This window comes from Chenopodium quinoa, unplaced genomic scaffold (assembly GCF_001683475.1).
Source record: "Chenopodium quinoa cultivar QQ74 unplaced genomic scaffold, ASM168347v1, whole genome shotgun sequence".
Taxonomy (NCBI): domain Eukaryota; kingdom Viridiplantae; phylum Streptophyta; class Magnoliopsida; order Caryophyllales; family Amaranthaceae; genus Chenopodium; species Chenopodium quinoa.
Genome location: NW_018743518.1, coordinates 706867 through 733110, shown reverse-complemented (window position 1 = coordinate 733110; position 26244 = coordinate 706867). Strand labels below are relative to the sequence as shown.

The following is a 26244-nucleotide window of genomic DNA, read 5'->3' as shown; positions in this document are numbered from 1 at the left end:
CCATGGCCTTCATCAGCTATAACAATTCCTGGGAATTGGGGTATGTATAGGTGTATCAATTTTCATGAATTTACTATGCATAATTTAGAGGACTTGTTTATTATAAATATGTGTTAGAATTGTTACCCTTTGGTGACAATGGGAATTTAAGGGAAGTTGTTTCTGAAATTTTCTCTTTCCCTTTGTCCTTCGCTTTTGAATCAGGTGTATCTTCGTTTGTAGATGTAACATTTTCTTCCATACCAACTGAAGCACTCCCACAAGGCTTGGTTGGTGTAAATTCCACATTCATATTTAAATCTGAAAATTCAATTTCATCACTTCTTGCAATAGTTAATTTTGTTATATCCTTTTTGGATGCATCTTTAGCGGTTTCAATAGTTTTGAGTGACCATTCTAAAACACTGCTTGAACCTAGCGAATTAGATGGATCGAGTTTGAAAAAAGTTGTCTTTTTCCTGAGTTTTTCTTCAATCGCTTGAAAGGCAACCACATCACCCTAGACAATACATTTGTAATTAGCATGTATATTATCAGTGTATTGTAAGCTGTTCTAATTGAAATATAGCATTGAAAGGATATGTATCTTATTAACAATATTCATTATAAGTAGAATGTTTGCAATTGCTTTTAAGTTAAGTTTAAATTTAATAGAAGTATTATGTAAAAGAGCCATACAAGATCTTTCATAGCTTTGATTTCAGCTGCGTTCTTGCTGAACAATTTCTCTGTGTCATTGTTGAACGATGTCAATGTTATTGAACATGTTACATCAGCTACCTCGAATTTAAAAGCAACCCTGTACAACAAAAAAAATGATAAAGTTAATGGTAGGGTTAATTGCATTTTTCACCTGATAGCTTAATAGGTTAAGCTTTTACATAGGTCAAATATAAAGGTATTGTTAAATTATATAATTGATTGTTTTAAAAGTTGGGTTTTAACAAACCTTGGAGCTGAGACACAGTTCTTGTTGTCACAGACAGTGCATATGAATTGCCTTCCTTCAGGAACACTGCATTTTTTACCACAACTGGAAAAACCTATGTAAACAAATACATCATCCAAAGTAGCATTTGGAATGATAGCCTGAATCCAGTGACGTTCTTCCATCAGTGCATTTGCAGCCTGCATGAATTTATGAAAATAATATTAATACTGTATTATTTTAATTCTAAACAAAGACATTGTCTATAATTCTTATACTTTCTTGTCTTTCAGTTCTTCAAATGTTTTCATAGATTGTTCTTGTGTAGGATCTCGAATTTGTAAAACTCTTGCTTGTCTATCTTGTAGTAGCTGATTTTGTGCTACAACCCTATACATGTATAAAAAATAATTATGGCATCACGACTGAGAGTTTAAGAAGTTAAAGTAATTATTTGTTATCAATTAGTAGTTGTAATGACTTTAATTACCATTCACGTAAGACATTCGCCCTATCTCCTTTTGGGTTATGAATAATCCTTGTAGACATGCTAGTTGATAAGGCAAACGTTGTACAATAGATAACATGTTAGCCTTTTAATTCGTACGAACAATAAGTAGGATTTCTTCTAAATTAATTAGTTTATGTGGTTCTACCTTTGCGAGGATTGTGTTTATGTGCTGTGAAGCCAACTACGTCAAATCTTTCAGCCTAGAAATTAAGAGCATCACTTGTAGTTCTTGAGAGGTCATTCCATGCAGAGATGGTCAAGGTCTGGTTATGGCTGTAATAAGTAAACAACCAGTTAGTTAAGTAATTGCACATGTAACAGAATTATGTTATGAATTAGTTAAAGTATTATTTTTTATGTTTAATCTGTGATGACAATCTGTCGGTCTCTCGGACACAGCTTTAGTTGTTATATTTGGAGTTAACTTGCCGTGCTTCTTATTCTACAAATAGTACCACTCCCAATACATCTGTATAATTTGAATAAATTTTCTGATCAATATGCTATCTAAAAATCGGGAAAAGTTAGGTGCATAAACATGTAGATAGTAATATAATGGGTATACCATATTCACCATCTCCGTCAAATTCACAGAAAATTGTATCAATTGGCTAAAAATCTGTGTTATTAACAAATTTTTAATGATTGATACATAGATATGTAGTAGGATATAAGTAATAGCTTAAGTATAGGATAAAACCATATCTTTCATCAGCAACTTGCACTCTTGGAATTGAAGCTATTGACTGATATTGTGGTACCACATGGCCTGTTTCAGGGCAGATTGGCTAAACAACTGTCTGATGACTGAAATGTAGCTGAAATGGTAACTAATCATGGACAGCTCGGTATTGATCATCTAGTGGCTTCACAGTTGCATTAGAGATTTCATACTCTCCACTGTATGCAATAACTTCATCATATGCTTTAATTTGATCTCCGAATACAGTAACACGCATCTTGTTATTCTGAAATAAATTTGAGTATTTATAATTTAATTCAATGATAAAACACACATGATGTAAGATTTAATACTTATTAAGTGTGAATCTTTGGATTTCCTGAATGTGCAATACATAAATTTCTATTAACTCTTGGTTTTTGTTCTTTTTTTTTTTGCAATCTGACACTATGATATTATTTTTCATCTTCAATTGTGTTTGACTTTAGGGATATTGGGTCATTAAAGTTCTTTTGTCAAATAGGTTTTGGAGAAAGGAAACAGATTAAAACTCGAGTCCAAATTAATCAATATAAATGCCACAAATTTTTATTTATTTATTTTTTATTTTTTATTTTTTGATAAATATGGAGGTTAAGCAGAGCAAGAGAGCTTAATGTCGTGGTTCATCTAATGCAACACATTACTTATAATCGTGAAAGGATGGGAACAAACACTTAACTGTGCGGAGCAATTGTTGTAAAGTAGTTTTTAAAAACAGAAAAATGTTAAAACGTGTATTTCTTCTATTAGATCAATTACAAGAATTATGATACAAAGAGACGATACAATCGAAAATATCATTCAAATTAACATTAATTTTGTAGAATTTTGGATTGAAGGAAGTTCTATACAAAAAATTCAATAATGAAACTTCAATTCAAATATTACTCTTCATTCCATTGGAAACAATAAAGCCAACTTTATTTAGTGGGAGGTGACTCCATTTGCTTTACATAAACACCAACTCCATTTGCTTAAATGACAGAGTTGAGTGTTATTTTAGGTGTCTAATTGCCAATAAATATATTGGACTCTTTATTGATAATATACCTAAATAACTATCATGAAACTTTAATACAAATATGTTCCTTACTTAGTGAATTTAACTGGTGGCTACATATTTATAATAAAGAATTCTTTTTAGGAATACATTAGCACCAACTATGATGCCGATTCCCTATATTAGCACTAACTTTGATGCCGAATGTAGATTTATTGGTTATATGTAGTGGAATTTTGAAATAAGCTAAAATTGATTTTTGGTTGATAAGAGGAAACCAAGGGCTTTTGGGTTTTTGACTTGATTTTGGAGACATTTTTTTAGTTAGGTAATGAGAAGAAAATGTATATGGGGTTAAATTAGCCTTCTCCACACTAATACGAGTAGAAGGAGTACCATCTTTACATAGTTTCCGACAATTTTCCCCAAAAAATTTGACTGTTTCCCCCAAATTTTGTCAAATTAAGACTACTTCTCCGAAATTCCAATTATTTTTTCCAAAAAAAAATCGACCATTTTCCCCAACTTTTTGACATTTTCATCCCCAGAAATCCGACTACATTGCTCCCAAAAATTCAACGTTGGCTGCTTTTAAGAAAAAAAAAATCGTCTTTGGTGTTGCTACTGTAGAGCAACGAATTTTCAGAAAAGTGAAATTTTTGTAGGGCTTTTATTAATATATGTTTCTTGATATTTAATCTGATTTTTTTATTGTAAAAAAATTAATTTTGGCTAAAGATTTGAAGAGAAAAGGAGAGGAATTAGGGTTCAAAGAGGGAAAGCAAAGAGAGGAGAGGGAAAAAACCAGATTTGAATATTGAGGAGAGAGAAAGATATTGGAGTAGCTTGGTCCCTAAACTAATAAAAAGTTTTTTAATAAATTGTGACGAAAAAAAAGACAAATAAAAAAAATATGAGTCATGGTCCCTAAACTAATGCTGACTAGACTAGGTCCCTCAACTTTTGGCTAGAAAACACCAACCTTGGTGGCAGAGGGACTAAAAGTGCACAAAATAATTTAGAGGGACTAAAAGTACACAAAATAATTCAGAGGGACTAAAAGTGCACAAATACAAAAGATTAGGGATTGTATTTTAGCTTTACTCAGAAGAAATCTGCATTGCATTATTTCTTCTATAAATTTGTACAAATTTAGGGTATGCTCTTTTAGTTCAGATTTGTACAGTGCTTACTTATTTTATCTATTAGAGAGTATATTAATAAGTTTGGTTAGCTGTATAGTGCTAAACTACGGATTACTATTGCTATGTAGTAGAGGGATCGACATACATATGTAGTATATATATTTATTTTTTCAAGATAGATTTTCATCTCTTTTTAAAACAAATTAAATATTTGATTTTGTTCATTATTTTTTAGCAACAAATTAAATTGCAAATTGTGAAATTTCTAACTTTGTATATGTACCTCGTATATCTTTTATTGTCAATTGAAAAATCATTACAATAAAAGTGGATATAAATAGAATATAATATCACCAAATATTGATAAGCTAAACAATAGCGTGCTTAAGTTTTATAAGATGTTAAAATTCACCAAACAAATTGTGGTCCATATATCTAAAATTTCACAGAAAATCCCTATGTTTAGCACCATCAATACTATTTTTAACAAAAAACTAAAACAAAACCCACCTATATAAACATAATTCCCCCAACTTTTTTCCATATCTTTTCATTCTCTCACCCTCATTAGTTTTAAACTCACCCAAAACAATGGCTAGTTTAAATCTTTCCTTAGCCATTGTTTTGGTAAGTGGGCTTACCATGGCCAATATATGTTGGGCTACATCCGTATTTGATTGGAAACTTCAATATCTTGTACCAACTAATGTGGCCCGTCTTGCGGCATTGCAACCCCCTTTAGTTTGGAACGAGACTCTAGCAGCCTTTGCTAGATCGTATGCTAAAGAGAGAGCCGTAGATTGCAAATTGCAACACTCAAATAGCCCAATTTATGGTGAGAACATTGCAATGAGTCCTGGAGAATTAAGCCCAACTGAAGCTGTGGATTTGTGGGCTGGTGAAAAGCCCAATTATGATTATGGCTCTAATAATTGCAAGGAAATGTGTGGGCATTACACACAAATTGTTTGGAAAGATACACAAAGTGTTGGGTGTGCCAAAGAAAAGTGTCAAAATGGAGGCACTTTTATTACTTGCAATTATTATCCTCCTGGAAATGTTATAGGGCAAAGACCTTTTTAAGAATTTTTTTGGTAGGAAAATTATGTGTTAGGGCCATTTTTCATAATTCTTCATATTAATTAACCATTTTTGTATACATAAACATAAGTGTAATGTATTGACACAATATTTCATATTCAACCTTGCTTTTGAGAATTAGTGATTTTGTTAATTTGCTACCATAAGGCGTAAATAATGCAAATGAGTAACTGATATTATTGTTTCAACGTTCTGCCATTGTCGATATAGTCTAACATAGAATCCAAGATGGAATTAAAAAAATATTGTCGCAATATTTCAACCTTTTAGAGTAATTAGAGATAGGAAAAAATGACTAACTGGCCCTTGTTTAGCGTAATTATCTCTCTTTCAGCTTGAGATTGTTGACAAATTCAGGGTAATCTTCAACGTCTTTAACCGAAAGAAACTAATTTCACACACCTCTAATCTAGTAGCACTAGCCGTTAATTAATAAGTCAATATAATACGAAGTATAAATGTATGTAAGCATCCTCAGCTACGGAATTAAAGGCGAAATAATGGCGCAGAGAAGAATTATAGGGCCATTTTTGCTTCTAAAAAGTTTGCTAATCCTTTATTTACTACTCGTAAAATATTTTCTTTTAGCATTATATTCTCCTAAAATTGATTACTATGTGTTTGATATAAAGGTCAAATCAATCAAATACAATGAACCAATTTGCAAAAAAGTGATTATGAACTTTGGAAATCCTCTTAGCAAGTCTTATCTATTCATATGCGGAGTAATTTTGAGTAATCCTTTATACTGGTAATTAACTTGATAGTAACTCAATCACAGTACATGGGGCACTAAATTTTCGAATGTAGTCTAGATTTAATCAAGTCTTGAGTATAGTTTGTATAAATATAATAATGAAAATTCGGTAAATCAATGCTTACATACAAGTATCTCTTACATGTAACATTAATAACCACACCAAATCCACAAACTATATACGGTGAAAATCAATGATTTTTTTTTTTTGTCCATTATTTTCATTAAAAAAAAAAAAAAAAAAAAGTTGCTTGGGATTCATGATATAATAAATTTTTGCATGGTTTTAAAATACTTATAATGTTTAGTCTCTGATAATACACGGAGTCACGGAGTGCTAATGTATTCAGAATATTATTCATGCTAAGTTTTTTGGCCTATCGCATATTACTTCGTGTAAAAGCAAGGTTTATACGTGGTAAAAAAAAAAAAAATGCCGATTAAGTTGTGATAATTGGTTTTTTTAGAATGATACAGGCCGGAGTACTTGTTGTTAGGATTAAAATTTATGACAAAATTACAAGTTGACAAATATTATACATTTTAATATAATTTAGAAGCCAATTCAACACAACCCTTCGAATCCCCAATACTCAAATTAAATCTCATGCATTTAAAGGTTTTTTTTTTTTTTTTTTTTTTTTTTTTTTTTTTTTTTGGCTATAACCTCCAATTAAATAACTTCCACTCCTATACGCTATGTATATACCGTGCATTAGCATGGATACACTCTAGTTTTAATTAAATCAAGTTGATTAGCTAAAGTAGCTTTTATTACTTAGCTAGAGTAACTTTTTGTAGTTAGCCACTAGGCTCACTAGGGTACCTATATGAATCATTATTTGCAAAAATTAGATTGATTAAAATAAGTAAAAAATACCATCTTTTATATACAACATACACACGGGTGTATGTAGAGGTAAGTGTTGTTCATTCTATATGTTTTTTTTTACTCATATTAAGATTTTAAAATGAGTAAAAAAAATGTTAAATAAGGGCACCTTTAATGGAGTGATATATACAAACACATATTAGGCTCTATTTACTTCACCTTATTTTTGCTGAACTAAAATATTTTTACTGAATTGAAATTATTTTTACTAAACTGAACTTATTTTTACTGAATACTCCCTCGGTCCCTTATTTTTTGCCCCATTGCAAATATATGGGTCAAATTTTTATAACTTTGACCATGAATTGTCATTAGTCTATAATTGATAATATATTCATGTGGGATCTTGTTAGAATCGTCTAATAGTATATTTTATTAATATCAAGTTTTTATAATTTTTACGCGTATATAAATGGAGATATATTCGTTTAAAGACACATCTTAGAGACCGTGAAAAATCAAATGAAGCAAAAGATAAGGGACAGAGAGAGTATCATTTTTGTAAGATGGACTGAACAGGGGCTTATCCTTTTTTTTTTTTTTTTTTGCCGTTTGCTAATCAACTTTTAGTCTTTTTAGTATTCTTGGTAGGCCATAGAGAAGCTTGCCAATTTAATTGCATTTTCATAAATGGGGAATGTTGGATGAAATTACATCTTTAACATAGACACCCCTTTAATGGAGTACGTGATATATACAAAGTTGGATTATACAACCAGGTACGTACAAAATATCAGGTGGTTGTATAATTTAATTAAACATTCTTAAATTATTTTAGTAATGTTTTAAATTGCATTAAGTACGTGCAAAATTGTTGTTCAATATTTTCCATGTCATTTCATTTTCTAGAATCAATGAACCGTTTGCAAGAACTCTTCATACGCGCGTAAGCTTAAAAAATACAAGACAAAGGATCAATGAAAGGCAGGATAAGGTTGGCTAGATATGAAAATAACTTTATCAGCCTCTTTACTTTAATTTGATCATTAGAGTTACTTACAAATTAAGTGTGTACACTCATTTATTAAATATTACATAAGCTTGCACCCGAATTTATATAAATATTTATAATTGACTAATATCATAATAGCTCGGCTACCACCGTACCATTATCATTATATAAATTAATTTCTACGAGTAGTTGGATTATTTACTGTCCCCGAGCGATAATTAAAGACTGTTTTAATTAAGTGATCAAATAGCTAACACAAATAGAAAGATTGATTAAAATGGTCTTAATTATGGCCGATTTCTGATATTTTAATTAAGGACTACTCCTATGTCTAAAGTAACAATCATATATGGTCTTAATTATGGCCGATTTCTGATATTTTAATTAAGGACTACTCCTATGTCTAAAGTAACAATCATATATGGTCACCATGATAATTGATAAAGCTGTTTGAACTACTGAACTAGTATTAATCATCGATATGGTGATATGGTTCTTTTGGATTAAAGTAGTACAAGTGTACAACTATATCGAAGAATAATTACGTACTCATTATAAGATTCGTGAAAATAGTAAATTGTTCAATATTCCAGCCAATCATAATTTAATCGATCCATGTATTATTATATGTATTAATTATACTTATTACATTTATCCCCAAATTTATAAGTGTACCGTACCATTTTGAAGCTACATCATGTATGATTTGTCTCAATAATTGCTTTAAATTTGTTTTTTTTTTTTGAATTTTTACTAATACATAATCAAATTAAGAACTTACATACACCCAAGAGTACGTATAAAAATAACAAAAGAGGAAACAATTAAACGTAGTAATTAAAATTGATTAATTATAAATCAGGTTCTTACAACAGTAATAACTTCAGCATGACTTGAATCCATGTAGCTAGTACATGTACATCAAGCATGCTTATTTAATTTAATTTTCTCTCGACAAGCGTTACATATATAATGCTCTAGTGAGCTAATAATTAATAAACAGCTTGATACCACATACTCTAGTGAGATAAATCTCACCTATTGGTAGAATTTAACAAGCTCCATATGGTAAGTTTAGTAAGGTTTCTGGCCAACGTAATTACCTCGAGGATAATAGTTACAAGTAACAAAATACCAACCGTTATTACATTGAACCCTAGCACATCCAAGTTGAACCGAATTACTCCAAACAACTTGAGTATAATGTCCACACACCTTGTTAGGAGCACAAGTATTGGAGTAGTAGTCATAATTAACCTTCTCATTCACCCATAGTTGTACTGCAGCCGTGCCAGTCAAGGATGCACTACTACCTGCGGCAATATTTTCTCCATAAGGTCCACCCGAGTGTTGCATAGCACAATCGGCGATCCTTTGGTTGGCATAATTTTGGGCATAGGTAGCCAATGTGGTATTCCACTGTATGTTCACAACACCCACCGCGGTCCTAGCAGAATTGTGGGAATTGACATAGTCTTGTGGTAAACTTTGTGCATGGCATTTTTGAGTAAGGGCTAGGGTTATGACAATGAAACATGTAACATATGCGAAGGTTTTTGAAAAGTTCATTTTGAGTTGTTAAAAAATATTTATCAAATCAAGATTTATTGATGAGATGTTTGTGAAAAATTATGTATGTAATGTAAGGTTTTTATAGTTAGAAAAAGGTAAATTGGCGTAGATAAGTTGATGGTCAAACACTTGTTTATTTAACCCTTTACCTATATCGTACTCCTCAATTCGGTAAATTAGTTGATAAGATTGATCCAATGCATCAAAACCAATGAACCAACTTGAACTAAATTTTTCAAATATAGAAAATCATATAAAATAAGATAAAGTTAACGCACAAATGCAACGCAAATCTATACGTAAATATGGAAAATATCCAAATTTATTACTACGTACTCTACTATTCTATATGTTGCTTCAATATTTGGCACTTTTGATAGGCTATCCACTTGCAGTCAATTTCATCCTTAATTTGTACTTAAGGTATTGCATGGATGCTTCAATTATAAGGTATGCACTATGAATGGAGTCTAGGGAATGATCAATTCAACGAGACCATACAAATTAATTAAAGGAAAATCACGGAAATAAACAAATATGTTTCAAACTCTGCCATATAAATTAAATAAATTAACAAGCTTTCTTTGTTATAAGTATGTAATTGGTAGAAATCATACGTTAATAAGGATTGGTACTCCGTAGTACTCCATATTTGATATTATACACACATATACATTAACAAATGCCAATTATTATACTGGAAAACCCTTCAGTTTATTAGAGAAATGAGGAATAGGTATAGTTGATTTTTATGAGCTTTGACTTTGAAAAGGGAATGTCGTGAATATGTAGTATAGAGTAGTATTTAAATTTATTTAGCTTTTATAAAATTTAATGAACAAGCATTACATAGAAAGATGAAACTTTCGTTACAAGTTATTTAATTTTTAAGGATAGGTATTGATATATTAACCCTAAGGGCATGCCTGGAATTCCAGAAATTATGAAGGGGGTAATATCTAATGGGGTAGATTCTACTTGAGTATTGATTTAGAGAGTAATAATTCATTTTCTAAGGTTTGGCAACAATCCTGAGGTAAAGACCACTAATTCATGGCAATCGACGGCACCCACCATGTCGTTGATAAATTTGAGACGACCACCACGAGCATCGCTTCACTTGAAGGATCAAAAACCCTAACCTTCTGCTCAACTCTCTCTTCAACCAATGGCTTCGATTCAGAAACTTGTTCGTAATTCGCCGGAATTGATGAGTTATGGCGGCGGCTAGCAGCTGCTTCCATCAGGCGGCTATAATGGCGGCCAACAACTTCTATTGGGCGGAGGGATATGGAGGTGAAGGAGATAGTATATAGCGGGGGAGAAGGAAGATGCAGTATAGCAGATTAGCAGAGAAGAGTGCTTTTTTTACAGGGGAAATAGTTATGCTAGGGGGGGTGGGTAATTATTAATCCCCTTTCTAGGGGAATAGATTACCCCACTAATTAATTACCCTAGATCCAAACTCAAAAAAAATCCAGAATTATTACTCATGTATTTTTTCCCCTCCCATTACACCCATTCCAGGCAACCCCTAAGAGCTACATATAGGCGTTAACTATACTTTTTATAATGGAATAAAGATGAAAATTCAGTGCAAATCAGTATAATTAATGTTAATCTATCTTTAATATTTCCCTTTTTTACTCCATAGCTTCATATAGTACATACCCCAAGAGCTAAGGGCTATGTTTATTTTTTCCAGGCCAATTTTAAAGACTATACATTATTTCCTCTGATCTGTTCTTTTATATATACTGTACAAATTATAAAGTGTATGTAACACATACATACATCTTCTTAGAACATTAAGTGATTAATTAAAAAAAGATAAGCATACAAATTAATCTCTGAACTTAAAGTGTAATAACTTAACGCTTTTTTCTAATATGGGTTGTAAATAAAAAAAATTCAATTAATTTATTTATTTACCAAGTCTAATATATATCTTCATCATTAAAGTGAGTGTCAAATTTGTGTTTCGAAAGTAAATAATAAAAACAGAAGAAGTCGTTTGTTATAATTATGACCCAAAACTGTTGATTTGCAAGACTTTCTTTTGAGACGTATGATATTGAAACTTTGCTGATGAGTGTGTTGACCACATATCTTTGGGAAAATAAGGACTATAGATGTTTTAGAAACATTAGATTGGATAAAAAATAGTACGAGTAAGAATACAATTTCTACTTGAAGGTGTTCGACTGTTTGAAAATTTCATTCCATTGTCATTTTATCCACGTTTACCCCCACCTCTATTTAGTCTCATTAATTAAGATAGAATTGTCAATTTTTAATTCAACTAGCGCGGCCTAAAAAAAATTGATCAAAACAAATTATAAACATTTACAAACTACCAGTTAATTGAAAATTACCAAGTATGACAACTTCAAAATGAAATTCAAACCTTTGATTAAATTGTTTACTTGTTACATCAAAATTCTTTTGAATTTAATTTTTTTTATATTCATTTGTCGTGGTAAAATAACTAACTGAGGCGGCTACTTAATTGCAATATTTCCCCCTAACATTCTTTAGAATATGAGTAGAAGATTTGTGAAAAAAAAAAATAGAAAACGGGTAAGAAATATATATTCTTTCCCCAAGTTACACGTTTTCTAGATGCATGCATGACTTCCATGAGGCCCTTTCAATAGCTGAACAGGCTAGTCAAGAAGGCATCATTATCAGATTTTTATTTTTATTTTTTTATTTTTTTATTTATTTTTTTTTATTTTTTTTTACATATGCTTAATAAACAGGATAAACTATTACAAACTTTTTTCATTATATCAAATTATCACCCAAGAAAGAAGCTAGGAAATGTTTGGCCGTTTCAATATTGTTACTAACTTACTATGCGAAATTACATTGTTTCACTTCTTACATTTTAAAACATATTGTATAATCGTTACATATGGAGTTCATGCTTGTGGCAGCTTGTCAATGCAGTACAAAACAAAAAGGGTTATTGCTATAGCTATATTCATTTAAAACAAATCTCTTGTCAAAATAGAATAAAAATAAAATAAATAAATATTCATTTAAAATAAATCACAGCACACATCGATTGGAGTTATTAACGAAAGGATGGTCCTATACAGCTATCCTTTCGATTAATCTTCACATCCATATACAATACACTAATGAGTACCATAACCAATACTCTAGTGAGCTAAAATACATACATTATTTAATTTATTTAGTATCAGGTCGAAAGGGATTAATTCTGGTCGATCAATTTATATTTCTTGGATTAAAGTATTTCTAGCTAGCTTGGTACAAACTTTTAGAGGGTCTTAATTATTTAAATTTGTGAAATATACAATTACACCCGCAAATGACTTACTATACACCATGCAATGTAATTAAAAATTAAGAATACTTCATTTATTCATTTGTATCTCTCATAACAAACCTTACATACATAACAATACAGAGTACCACATATATATATAATTAAGTGAATATCACTAAAAAGATCTAGTGAGCTTATTCCAATTCTCTCTTTATTATAGCAACACGAAGTTAAACGAAAGGTTTAAAAGAGATACAATTTTCTGGAAAAGTTTAGTAAGGTTTCTGGCCTACCCAATTGCCTGGAGGATCATAGTTACAAGTAACGAAATAACCTCCATTGTTACATTGAACCCTAGCACATCCTAGACGAACCGAGTTACGCCAAACCACTTGAGTATAATGACCACACACCTTATTAGGAGCACAAGTATTTGAATTATAGTTATAATCGGCTTTCTCATCCACCCACAACTTTACCGCGGCTGTGCCAGTCAGAAAAGCACCACTACCGGTGGCAATATTCTCCCCATATTGTTTACTACCGGAGTGTCGCAAAGCACAATCACCTTTCCTTTGGTTGGCATATTGTTGGGCATATTGCGCCACTCGGTTATCTCATTGTATGTTTCCAACGCCCACTGCGGCCCTAGCCGCGTTGTGGGCGTTAACATAATCTTGTGGTGAGTTTTGTGCATAGCACGTATGGGCAAGGGCTAGGGTTGCAAAAATTAAGCAAGCAAATATTAGGTTTTTGGACAACATATATTTAGGGTTAGTTGTTACTTAACTTATTATAGAGAGTTGATAATAAGTTATTTTTGATGAGTAGTGCATGGTTTATGGGGTTTTTATAGGGGGGGGGGGGGGGCGGGGGAGATGCTTAAATTTCTTTGTAAGGGTGGCGGCATTATTTTCCGAGGTAGAATATTCAAAGTTAAAGAATGACAAGCATCAAGAAAATGTACAAACAGTACAATTAATTGATAAAATTATAAGTATTCCAAACTTATGATATTATCCACGCCATTTAGCCACTTAAGTCAAGAATTCCAAATTAATGGATGATCGATAATTAGCTTAGTTGATCAAAGTCTTGAGGAATTCAATATCTGATCAGATCAATTCTCGTCTACATCATTGACCCTTGTAGCTCTCTTGAGGGCATACTTTGTAACCATCCGTAGCTACAAAACCTTTCGAATTCACCGCCATATGGAGTAGAGAGTACTACTATGCCATCTTATCGGAGTAAAAATATTGGTAGATAATTTTATTGTAGCTAGTAACGTGCAAGCTAGACGTGTTGTACGATTGCAAACGTAGGCTAATTAATTAGTTATAGAGATACTAATTTGTGTAGAGTTTTCTACGAGTTACGTAGTAAATATTAGTACAGTTAATAAAAGCTTCGTCCCAAAATTAAATTGTGAGATAATGAAAAGGATATGGCAAATGCTATAAGAATAACAAGTCACAAAAACAAATAAACGTTGTGTGCTGACGCTATGCATATACTATTTCAAGGGACGTGCAATGCCCTAGGGCTGACCCTGAGGGGTAGGCCTCGAGTGCGACCGCCTAGGGCCCACATTAGAAAGGGGCCCAAATTTTTTTAAAAAAAAATACAGTTGCATACTTGTACCATAGAATTTTACTCCATACTTTTTACGCATTTAAAAAAAAGCTACTTTTAAAAAGATAATTACTGCATTTATGTAGCAATTAACATTAGCCGTCAATTAGGTGGAGATTACAATGCAATATAACCTCTTCACTTCTTCTTCTAATCTTCCGGTTTCTATGAGTATCTACTCCAAAATATAATCTTTTCAATTACAGTACACCGTTTCATATTTATTCAATTACCAAAATTCAAGCCTTTTAATTTTGGCTAATTAATATTATGGAAACGATTAAGAGTTGTCAATTGAAACGGATATGTTAGAAAACATCGATGTTAATTTAATTATAAATGATTTTGCATCAAAAAATACTAGAAGAAATCGCTTGTTATGATTTGTTTACGTAAGGGACCCTTTTCTTACATTATGCCTAGGGCCCATAAATTTCCAGGAACGGGGCTAATGCCTTCTTTTCACTAATTGGTTCATGAATTATTAAATGGGTGAAATTTTGGATGCTATCGTATACATTCCTTATTTTCCGATATAAGTACTCCTTTAGCCCGAAATTTATATATTTATAAATTGTTGAGATACTATTCAATTCAGTAATAATGTCAACAAAGAAACTATAATTTATTTGACATCTTTGATCGATTCAATTGGTAAAAATTATTGAAACTATTGATTCTATTAGAAGTAATGGTACACATTTTAGTATTAAGTCAGTATTTTGCATTCGGTTACGTGTTTTATGGTTAAGTCTGACAAAACTTGACATATTCATTGTGTTTTTTGGGTAATTTTATTTATGTAACAAAGTGGTTAATATTATTATTACTTGGGATGAATTTTATGTGCAAGAGTTTGAAGATTTTATAGTGGAAAGCTTTTGAAATTTCTATTGAATATAGACCTAAAGCTAAGTTAGGCTGGTATCTAGAAAATATGCAAACTTCCTAGACTTCTAATAACTTATTATGGATGATAATTCAAACCGTTTAGTCTAGAAAAGTATTTCTTGTGGCAAAGTTTTGAGTAATTATTCTTAGAATTCAGGTGATTTACCAATCAAAAAGACAACATCATTGTGCATATATTATTCTTACAAATTTTGAGTTACATATATTTACGTCAAAAAATGAAATTATTACAGTAGTAAATTTTTAATAAGTATACAAAGGAAAATGTTCTTTACTTTTTTTTTTTTTTTTTTATTTATTTATTTTTTGTTTAAAAGGGAAGTGATCCTACATATTGTGGCCACATGTTAAGATAATGTTGAACAAAAACTAATTGACATTTAAATAGGAAAACGATAATTGATAATCCCCGTTGAATAGGACACAATTAATGTATGATTGGTGCCAAAATGAAATAATCAACACGATTGAAATGGATATGGCTGTTGCTATTAGAACAATACTTTTCTCAAAAAGAGGCTATAACATAGTATAACCGTTATGTGATAGAAAGTTATGCATGAGCATATAATCATATATGCTGCTCAATTGGATGTGCATTTTTTTTCCCAATTACTATTTTCATCAGAAATTAAGATAATAGCGAATGTAGTGAAATTAATATCGTAATAATTTTAATAAAGAAACTTATATATTGTTCTCTTCTCCTAGAATAGGGTATTCTAATTTGATTATACTCGTACTAAGGATTTAATCTAGTGTAGTTTGAGTCTTTCTAATTTTGTGAGGTGTAGTAGTTCGATGTACATATCTGACTTGAGTTCGATTATATTTTAATTTACACTAATTGACATAGTTGCTTACATTTTCCCTTCAATCCAGCCCAAATTTTCCATTTTCTAATTGTCAAAATTTAAGTACAAGTATCAATTTTAAGTTATTGAGTGCTAATATGACTTCGATTCACCATCCATCACATGATACATATACTCCGTAATAAAGTTACTGTTTGGGTCCAATTTAGTCCAATTGGGTCTAGTCATTAAATGATTCAATTAAAAGCCCAAGGTCAAGGTTCATCTCTCCAACTGTGCTAAACTCAGAGATCAGTCCTCATGGCAAGTCAATTGGGCTGAGGCCCAACTTCTCCATATATGCAAAGGTATAAAAGCCACCAATATTACATTTGTACACTCATTCAACAAAGCCTCAAGCAATTAATTCTCTTGCATAGTGTTCTCTTTCTACACACTGTACTGACTTTAGCATCGGAGGGGCCTTCCTCGGCAACACCCCCGAGGCTAGTTTACGTGTGTTTGCTGTGCAGGAAACCTTCGGCCCAACATCACTTGGACCGAATACAGTCTTCTCCACTTCATCGGACCTTCGACAAGGTCCCATTGTTTTCACCCGAAATAATTTGGCGCCGTCTGTGGGGAAGACTTTCAAAAATCTTTAAGCCAAGTTTCTAACCAAAATCATCTTGCAATTATCTTAGTAGCAATGGCTAAGAACCGCAAGAGCAAAAGCCTCCGTCAAGGAGCAGGCGAAAAGCCTAAAACCCCTACACCATCACCCTCGCCGGACCGGAACTCTCCCAAGGGTGCCAGCTCGGGGGGAGGATCATACAGGGAGGATTCCCTTTCTCCCGTAATTCATAACTCTCATCATAGGCCGAGTCACTCTCGGTCTAGCAGGGGTCAGTCCGATCATAGGACACATTCAATGCCCCAAAGCCAACCATCGACCGTCCGCTCTCATCCCAATACCCAGCCGAGGACCCCTCTGACGGGGCCCAGCTCGGAGGAGGTGACAAGAGCGCTGGCAGTGCTCATGGAGGCAATGAGGGCACAAAATATGCCGCCACCTCGTGATCGAACTCCTCCGCATACCCGGCATCAGCGGAGGAAGCTAGACCATGATGGTGGGAAACTTCCTTCCTTCCGGGAATTGGAAGAGTGGGAAGAGGATACCTGGAAAACTGAAAAAGAGAGGAAAAAGAACCCTCAATTCTTCAGAGGATCCTCAACCTCCCGACCAGCAACGCATAAGAGCAGCAGCTCAGCTTCTCGGCCAGAATCTGCTCACCGAGAACAACCTGAGATTGTTCGCCGAAGCGTCCTCGACCGACTCGGCGGCAAGGAACCGAGCGTGCACAGTCGCCTCTCGTTCCCTGCGGCCGAGGCCCAGACTTCCCAGCCAGGGACGAAAACCACTCCTACCTCTCTAAGAGGGCGGAGTGCGGTCCCTTCGGCCAGGAACAAGGGCAAGGCTGTTATGCTACCCGCCAGTTGGCCATTCGAGCAATGGATACTGGAAGAGCATGTGCCCACGGTTAAAATACCGTCGCACTTCACATATGATGGGACTTCGGATCCGAAGGACCACGTTGCCTCGTGTGAGACTCATATGCATCTTTGCCCCAGATCCGAAGCGACTTGGTGCAAATATTTCCCAACCACTCTCAAGGGGGTCGCGCAAGCGTGGGTCTCCAAGGGAGTAAAGCAAGGCTCCATAACAGGGTGGGATGATCTGTCCTCCAAATTTAGGAGCAAGTTTTCCACGGCAAACCGCCGAGAGAAGACTACTGCAGAACTCATGGGTTTGCAACAGGGGGAGACCGAAAGCCTCCGAGACTATCTGACCCGTTTCAGCAACGAGTCATCCAACGTCTCTCAGCTGGACCAGGGGCTAGCCGTTTTTGCAATGCAGAATGGCCTTCAGCCCGGAAAGTTCCTAGACTTCATGGTCATGCATACCCCGCAGACCTTGGAGGAAGCTCTGAATGCCTCGGATAAGTTCATCCGAGCCGAAGAGTGGAACAAAACAAAAACCCAACCTCAATCTGAGGGAGGGAAGCAAAAACAAACACCCTTGTCTGAAGGCCAAGGCCATAGGGCAAAGGGAAAGGCAAAGGCCTCGGAGCAATCTTCGGCCAGCGACCCAAAGAAGGAAAAATCTGCCTCATACACAGGCAGATACGAGTCCTACACTCCGCTCTCTCTTCCACGCGCCAAAATTTACAGCGTGACGAAGGAGGAGCAGAGTTACCGAAAGCCGAGACCACTCCCAGAGTGGTATCAGCGAAAAAATAAAAATCAATGGTGCGAGTTCCACGAATCTCCGGGACATAACACTGAGGAGTGTATCCAACTGAAGGACCAGATAGAGGACATGGTCCGGAAGGGATACTTGAAAAAATACATCGCGGATCACCGCGAGAAAAAGGAGTCCGAGAAGTCAGCAAAGGACTCTCGGCAAGATCTCGACTTCCCCCGGAAGAATAGTAAAAAGCCAGAGGGAAAATTCTCTCCGATCAATGTTATCTCGGGAGGAATATGCTCTCGGAGGGAGCACAAGCGACACCTTAGGGCTCTGACCCACCAGGTGAACAACGCTGACATTCAGCCTACCCAGTCGCTGGTGCCGAACATGACGTTCACAGCCGCCAACTGTCGGGGGGTAACGTTCCCTCACGAGGATCCGTTGGTGATCATCGCCACGGTGGCCAACCACGACGTCAGTAAGGTCCTTGTTGACGGTGGTAGCGGAGCAAACATTCTGTTCCGAAAGGCCTACAATCAAATCAAGCTGAAGCCCAAGCACCTTACGCCGGTACCCTACCCGGTATCCGGGTTCAATGGGGCTTCAACTTATCCAGATGGGAAGGTGACACTTCCTGTCACCATCGGCTGCGATGAGGCAGCCCGGAATGTCATGATTGAATTTTTGGTCATTGACGCTCCTTCAGTGTACAACGTGATTTTGGGGAGACCCATAATTCATGAGATCCAAGGGGTCGTCTCAACTTATCATCAGCTGATGATTTACGTCTCAGACGATGGCTTCCCCGAAAGGATACAGGGCAACCAAAAGGACGCCTGAAGGTGCAACTACCTCAAGCCATCCAGTAGTCGCCCAGATGACGACAAGGATGAGGAGGAGAAAGAAAAAGAAAGAGAGCCAAGCACAAAAAAGCCGAAAGGCCTAAGTGCTTCGGCCCAAGGACCTGTACCCAGAGAAAAAGGGTCCGAAAGGGAAAAGGCTAGCTCTTCAGCTGAACCGAAAGACTCAGAGAGCCAGCCGAAGAACAAAAAGACTAGGACACCTGCTGACATAGGCAGCAGGCCAGATTCTGAAGAGTCCAGTCCATCAGCAATGGATATGGACCAACAGACTGAAACAGTTTAGTTGGCCAAAGGAGACGTTGAGAAATGTGTAACAATCGGGATGGACCTTGATCCGAACACCCGTTGTGAACTTATTCAGCTCCTTCGGGACAACAGATATGTGTTTGCTTTCTCGGCAGCTGATATGCCCGGGATAAGTCCAGACCTCATCTCCCATAAGCTTAATGTTGACCCAACATGTCGACCAATTAAGCAAAAGAAGCGGAATTACTCCGCTAATAAGAACCGAGACATCGCAGCCGAGGTCAAAAAGTTGCTGGAGGCAGGCTTCATCGAGCCTTGCCAATATCCAGAATGGCTGGCAAATGTGGTGATGGTTCAGAAGGCCAATGGTACCTAGAGGATGTGCGTTGACTTCACGGACCTAAATAAGGCTTGTCCGAAGGATTTCTATCCCTTGTCGAGGATCGATCAGCTAGTCGATTCGACAAGTGGCCATGCCTTACTTAGTTTCATGGACGCATTCTCGGGGTATCATTAGATCTTCATGCACCCCGACGATCGAGCAAAGACGGCATTCGTCACGAACGCTGGGGTGTACAATTACAAAATGATGCCCTTCGGATTGAAAAATGCGGGGGCAACCTATCAAAGGCTGGTGGATCAAGTTTTCGCCGATCAAAAGGGCCGAAACATGGAAGTCTACGTCGACGATTCGATCGTCAAAAGCAAAAAAACTGAGGACCATGTTAAAGACCTGGCTGAAACTTTCGCCACCTTAAGAAAGCATCAAATGAAGCTGAATCCGAAGAAGTGTGTCTTCGGCGTGAAGTCAGGGAAATTCCTTGGGTTCATAGTCAGCAAGAGGGGGATTGATGCTAATCCCTCGAAAGTCAAAGCAGCGCTCGACCTTCCTGAGCCGAAAACAAAGCGAGATGTTCAGCGGCTCACTGGAAGAATGGCAGCCCTTTCGAGGTTCATTTCCAAAGCTTCGGATAAGGGGTTACCTTTCTTCAAAGCCCTGAAACTCCCGAAAACAAAAGAGCTCATTTGGGAAAAAGAGCAAAAAGAAGCCTTTAAACAGCTTCGGGAGCATCTGGCTCAACTCCCAACGCTGGCTAGCCCAACAGAAGGAGAAACTTTGTACCTGTATGTGGTCGTTAGCCCAGCCACCATCAGTGCAGTACTGCTGAAGGAAGAAAGCAAAAGTCAGCAACCGATCTATTTTGTCAGTCATACACTGACGGATGCCGAGACTCGCTACCCTCTACTCGAGAAAGTCGCTTTTGCGGTAGTAGTAGCTGCTCGGAAGCTGAGGCCTAATTTTGGTTGTCATCAGATAGTGGTCTTAACTGATCAGCCGTTGGAAAAAGTTCTCGGCAAAGTTGAAAAATCTGGTAGGCTAGCCAAGTGGGCTTTCGAGCTCACCGAATTCAGCATCAGCTACCGTCCGAGGGCTGCCATTAAGGCTCAAGCTCTAGCGGATTTCTTGGCCGAATGCTCATACCAAGAAGCGCTAGACAATGAAAAGAAAGTCTGGACCATGTTTACGGATGGATCTTCCACCGAAAATGGTTCGGGGGCAGGAGTAGTGATAACTTCTCCCGAAGGCAAATCCTTCGAGTATGCACTGAAATTTTCTTTTAAGGCCTCGAACAACGAAGCCGAATATGAGGAAGCAATCGTTGGCCTAGAATTGTGCATCTCCCTGGAAGCCGATTATGTCTGCTTGAAAACAGACTCTCAGCTAGTTGCATATCAGATCAGCGGTAGCTACGAGGCCAAAGAGCCCTCCATGATAGCTTATCTTGCCAAGATCAAATCAGTCATTGCAAACTTGAAAACTTTTGAGGTTCAGCTGATCCCAAGGGGTCAGAATACTCAAGCCGATGCACTCTCCAAACTTGCCAGTTCAACTCTTACTGAGCTGAACAGACATGTATATGTGGAAGTGCGTCGAGAAAGAAGTGTCGACGAAGCACCTGAAGTGTGATGCGCTGACCCAGAGCCTAGTCGGATGGACCCCATCCTAGCTTTCAAACTTCGGGGAGAGACTCCCGAAGATAGAGCTTTGGCCTCCAAGATGAAGAGAACCAGCTCAAGGTTCATTGTCTTCAGGGGGGAGCTTCTAAAAAAGTCCTTCTCAGCCCCATTGCTGAAATGCGTGGGACCAACAGATGCAGATTATATCCTACGGGAGATTCACCTCAGCATCTGTGGGAACCACATCGGGGGAAGGACCTTATCCCACAAGGAATTGAGGGCAGGATATTACTGGCTCACCATGATCGCAGATGCTAAGGAGCTGGTCCGGAAATGCGAAAAATGTCAAAAATACGCTCCAGTTATCCACCAGCCAGCAAGGGATCTTCAGCCGATCCTTAATCCACTCCCGTTTGCCCAATGGGGACTGGATATACTAGGACCATTTCCAGAGGCTGTGTACCAGAAAAAATGGCTGATAGTCGGTGTTGACTACTTCAGTAAGTGGATCGAGGCCGAAGCAGCCTCGAACATTACGGAGCAAACTGTCAGAAAATTTATCTGGCAAAATATCATCACTCGTTTCGGCATCCCGAGAGTATTTGTCGTCGATCATGGGAGGCAATTCGATAACTTACCGCTGAAGCGGTATACAAATCAGTTCGGCATCAAACTGGCATATTCAGCGGTATGCCACCCGCAAAGTAACAGACAAGCTGAAGCTGCAAATAAACATATCCTAAATGCCCTCTAAAAGAGGGTGGAAGATCAAAAGTCCAAGTGGCTGGGGGAGCTCCCTGGAACCCTTTGGTCCCTTCGAACAACTGAAAAAGAGGCAACGGGCTATTCACCTTTTGAACTAGTGTATGGTACCGAAGCTGTTCTTCCAGTGGAAATTGGCTCTGAGAGCCTACGAGTGCACCACTTCTCGGCTGAGAATGAGCGACTGATGAAGGAATCTCTCGATTTCCTCGACGAAGTAAGAGACTCAGCCCGAGACAGAATGGCTACTTATAAGCAGAGAATCAGCAAATTTTATAACCGAATGGTCCATGCAAGGCCTCTTAAAATTGGAGACCTTGTCCTTCGGAATGCTGCTGCAGTTCAGAAAGGCCGAATGCATGGGAAACTCTCAGCTGCATGGGAAGGGCCCTATGAAATCTGTGGTGAGCTTCAGCCAGGGACATACCGACTTCGGCAGTTGGACGAAACTGAATTGAAAAATCACTGGAACGCTGATGTACTGAAAAAATATCATGTGTAAACCCTTCGGGGCGGAACAATCTTTGTAAGTACATTTTGAATTAATGAAAGGCCTTGGAGCCACCATTTATATAAATATTTGCAACTTTTTATTCTTTCAAAGTTTTCTTGGTTCTATCTACTCTTCAAGGGTTTTTTATTCAGCCTCGTCCGAAACCTTCGCCTTCGGGTTACTGGGTTTCAGATTGCTGACAAAACTCATCTTTTTAAAGAACACTGGTCTTTCAGCTGAAGTCAAACTTTAGTAAGACTTGTTCTCCAAAGGCATGAGTCCATGGACAATTCTGGAATATTGCCTTAACTGAGCCTTGTATTCCAGAAAGCCATTATCCGAAACATTGCCTTCAGTTGGCCCTGTGTTTCGGATATCCATTTTTTAAAGATAGACAGAAAATCAAGGATATCAGCAACTGTTGGAAATAGTTTATTCAGCCTCGTCTGCAACCTTCGCCTTCAGGTAACTGGGTTTCAGATTGCTGACAAACTCGTCTTTTTCAAGAACTCTGGTCTTTCAGCTGAAGTCAAGCTTCAGTAAGATTTGTTCTCCAAAGGCATGAGTCCACGGAAAAGTCTGGGATATTGCCTTAACTGAGCCTTGTATCCCAGAAAGCCATTATCCGAAGCATTGCCTTCAGTTGACCCTGTGTTTCGGATACCCATTTTTAAGAAATAAAGAAATTGTTTATTCAGCTGAAGTCATACTTCAATTTCTGGGGGGGGGGGCAAGAGGCACTACCAGTGCAAGTTTACGTTCAGCATAATTAAAGAAACAGTAAAGCATTCAAAGACAAAGCAGTTGAAGAAAGGGACGTCAAATTAATAATTCATGCTCAGAAATTGAGCTACAAGTTCAAATAAGTTAAAAAACTATATCGGCAGCCGCCCACAAGCGGAAAATAACAGCTGCCGAAATACGTATAGAAGCAAAAAATAAACTGTTTGTACGACAAGGCAAGCTGAAGCAAAAAACAAACAAGGCAAAAATTCAGAAAGCGGCAAGTCTAAAGTTGAGCACATGATGAACCGCAAGATTCTGAAGACGACTGCCCGAGTTCCTATGCTTCAGCCCGAGGATCAGACTGATTAGCGTTGTGGGGCCCCATGGTGGTCTCAGCCCCAGCAGCAGAAGAAGCAGGCTTTGCACTCTGCCGAGCCTCCCTTTCCCTCTGTTCAGCCTCCAACTCCATTCTCTCAGCTTCTTCTTCGGCTTCCTCAGCCTTAAGGATTTCAGCTTCGATTGGAGTTGCATATTTCATATGAGGGTCTTCGGGATCCTGGACCCATTCAGCACATTTGGACCAGTCCAACTTCGGCTCAGCATGTAGGCAAACTCTTCGGCACACTCTGAACCCGTTTCTGAAACCCATTTCATACTCTTCTTGGGTATAGACACGGACTTTGAGTAGAGCCTCAACATCAGCCAACTTCTTCTTTGTCTCCTCCAAGTCTTCCTTGGATTTCTTCAGCTCATCGGCGAGCTTGGAGGAGGAACCTTTTAGCTCATTCAGCTCCCGCTGAACTTGGGAAGCCTCTGTCTGAGCCTGGGCCACTTCTTCCTTTTTGACCATCAGCTGATCCTCAGCTTCTTGGAGCTTAGCTCTCTGAGCTTCAGTAGCATCAGCAGCCTCTGAGAGTTGGACATTCCGGGCTTGGAGCATCTCTTCAGCGGCCATTCTACTGGCTTCAAGAGCTTCTAGCTTTTGCTGCACTTCAGCTTGTGCAGCAGCTCCTTCCTGGATTCGGCTCTCAATGGTAGCCTTGAATTTGGAGATGTCCACTCCCATGTGCTCTTGAAGGAATTTTTCCCCTTCCATCAGTGGGGGAAAAACTTCCTTCTCCATAGCATCGCAGAAGGTTTTAAGGGCTTCAGCAGCTCTTTTCTCATATTCTTCACCCTTCTGCTGCTTCTCTTCAGCTGCTGCTTGCTTCAGCTTAGCAAGCTTTAACTCCTCCTCAGCTACCTTTTTGTCGTGCTCGGCAGCGTCCACCCTATCTTGTGGGTATCTATCAGCTCTACAGTGAGAGTCTGATTGTGCACGAACTGAAACAGGAGCACAAGTCAACATAAAATAAATAACAATAATAATTGAAACTGAATTGAAGAGCTGAATTGAAAAAGAGATAAAGGTAAGGAGAATCACCTGCATCATCAGCAGTTGGTTAGACCTGGCTGGGTCTAGAACTGATCTGCTGGATTCGCCCATCCCAGCAGTGGCCTTCAGCGACCAGATTCTTGCCCTATCTATTTCGGACATCCCAGCAAAATCGCCGAAGTAGGCTGCAACACCTTCTCGGTTCTGACCCCATATGAGGTCCCAGATGTGATCTGGGATTGGAATTCGAGGGGCCGAGAAACCCATTTCTCCAGACTGCAGCATCTGGAAGGAAGGGAAGGATGACAATGGAGCTTCTTTAATCTTGGATGGCTCGACATCCCCCTTCTTCTCAGAAGAGTCAATTATTATGACTTCTTCTTCTTCAGGTGTGAGGACGAAGGCCTCAACCTCTCTTGCAATGTCTGCCGTGAAACCCTCAGCACTGGGCATCACGACATCCTCATTCCTGTGCTCAGCAGCACTCTCTTGAACTTCCTCTTGGACCCCTCCCTTAGGTTCGGGAGTTTTCTGATCCACCTCCATCTCGGGAGGTGGCGGAGGGGTCTTTGGAGGTGATTGAGGTGGTGGCCGGGGAACCCTCGGCGATCCATTGCCTTCCTCGGGTTCCCTTATTTCGACGCCGATGGTCATCGGCCTACGCTGAAAGTCATGCGGGCCGATGATGGCTATTCTTCGTCGCCTTTTCTGAAGCGGCTGCTCGTCCATGTCTGAGTCTGAAGACTCTTCTTGTATCTGGTCTTCGGGACGAACAGGGGCTTTCTCTTCTCTATGTCTATTACTCTCTTCGGACTGAAAAAGACGGGGGGAGGAAGATTGTGAAGATATATACATATATATATATATATATATATATATATATATATATATATATATATATATATATATATATATATATATATATATATATATATATATATATATATATATATAGCAGACAAAACTAAGTCTAAAAGCTCACCGAGGTCTTCAGCAAAGCCTCGTCTTCTTCAGCTGCCCTAGCTGCAGCTTCTTCTTCAGCAGCCCTGGAGGACCCTTCTCCTCCTTCACAAGCTTCAATAACCCGTGCAACCTCTTCGGCCGTACGGGCAGCTTCAGCTTCTTCGTCTAGCAGCTGAAACCAGAGATCTCTCTTCTTCCACCAAGGCTTCTGCCTCTGATACAGAGCAACAGCCTCAATTTGGAAATGAGAAGAGTCTAGATGAAGTTCCCTATGCCTCGGTTCAGTGATAGAAGGGGCCCGATCAGTTACAACTCGTTCTCGGTTGACGCCAAGACGAGCGTAGTTAATGCCGATGTTGGTCTCGTCCCGCTCTGAAAAAGAAGA

The 26244-nt window shown here is 37.6% G+C and overlaps 2 protein-coding genes and 1 pseudogene across 2 annotated transcripts; 1 reads left to right on the top strand and 2 right to left on the bottom strand.

Annotated features, from left to right (window-relative positions):
* The first annotated feature begins 4650 nt into the window (after positions 1 to 4650).
* On the top strand, positions 4651 to 5570 carry LOC110739937 (pathogenesis-related protein 1-like). Its single transcript, XM_021920414.1, has one exon. The coding sequence runs from the start codon at positions 4900 to 4902 to the stop codon at positions 5389 to 5391; it is 492 nt and encodes a 163-aa protein (XP_021776106.1). The 5' UTR covers positions 4651 to 4899; the 3' UTR covers positions 5392 to 5570.
* A 3240-nt stretch (positions 5571 to 8810) lies between these two features.
* Positions 8811 to 9650, bottom strand: LOC110739936 (pathogenesis-related protein PRB1-3-like). Its single transcript, XM_021920413.1, has one exon. The coding sequence runs from the start codon at positions 9577 to 9579 to the stop codon at positions 9085 to 9087; it is 495 nt and encodes a 164-aa protein (XP_021776105.1). The 5' UTR covers positions 9580 to 9650; the 3' UTR covers positions 8811 to 9084.
* A 3043-nt stretch (positions 9651 to 12693) lies between these two features.
* On the bottom strand, positions 12694 to 13717 carry LOC110740011 (annotated as a pseudogene).
* Positions 13718 to 26244: the final 12527 nt, after the last annotated feature.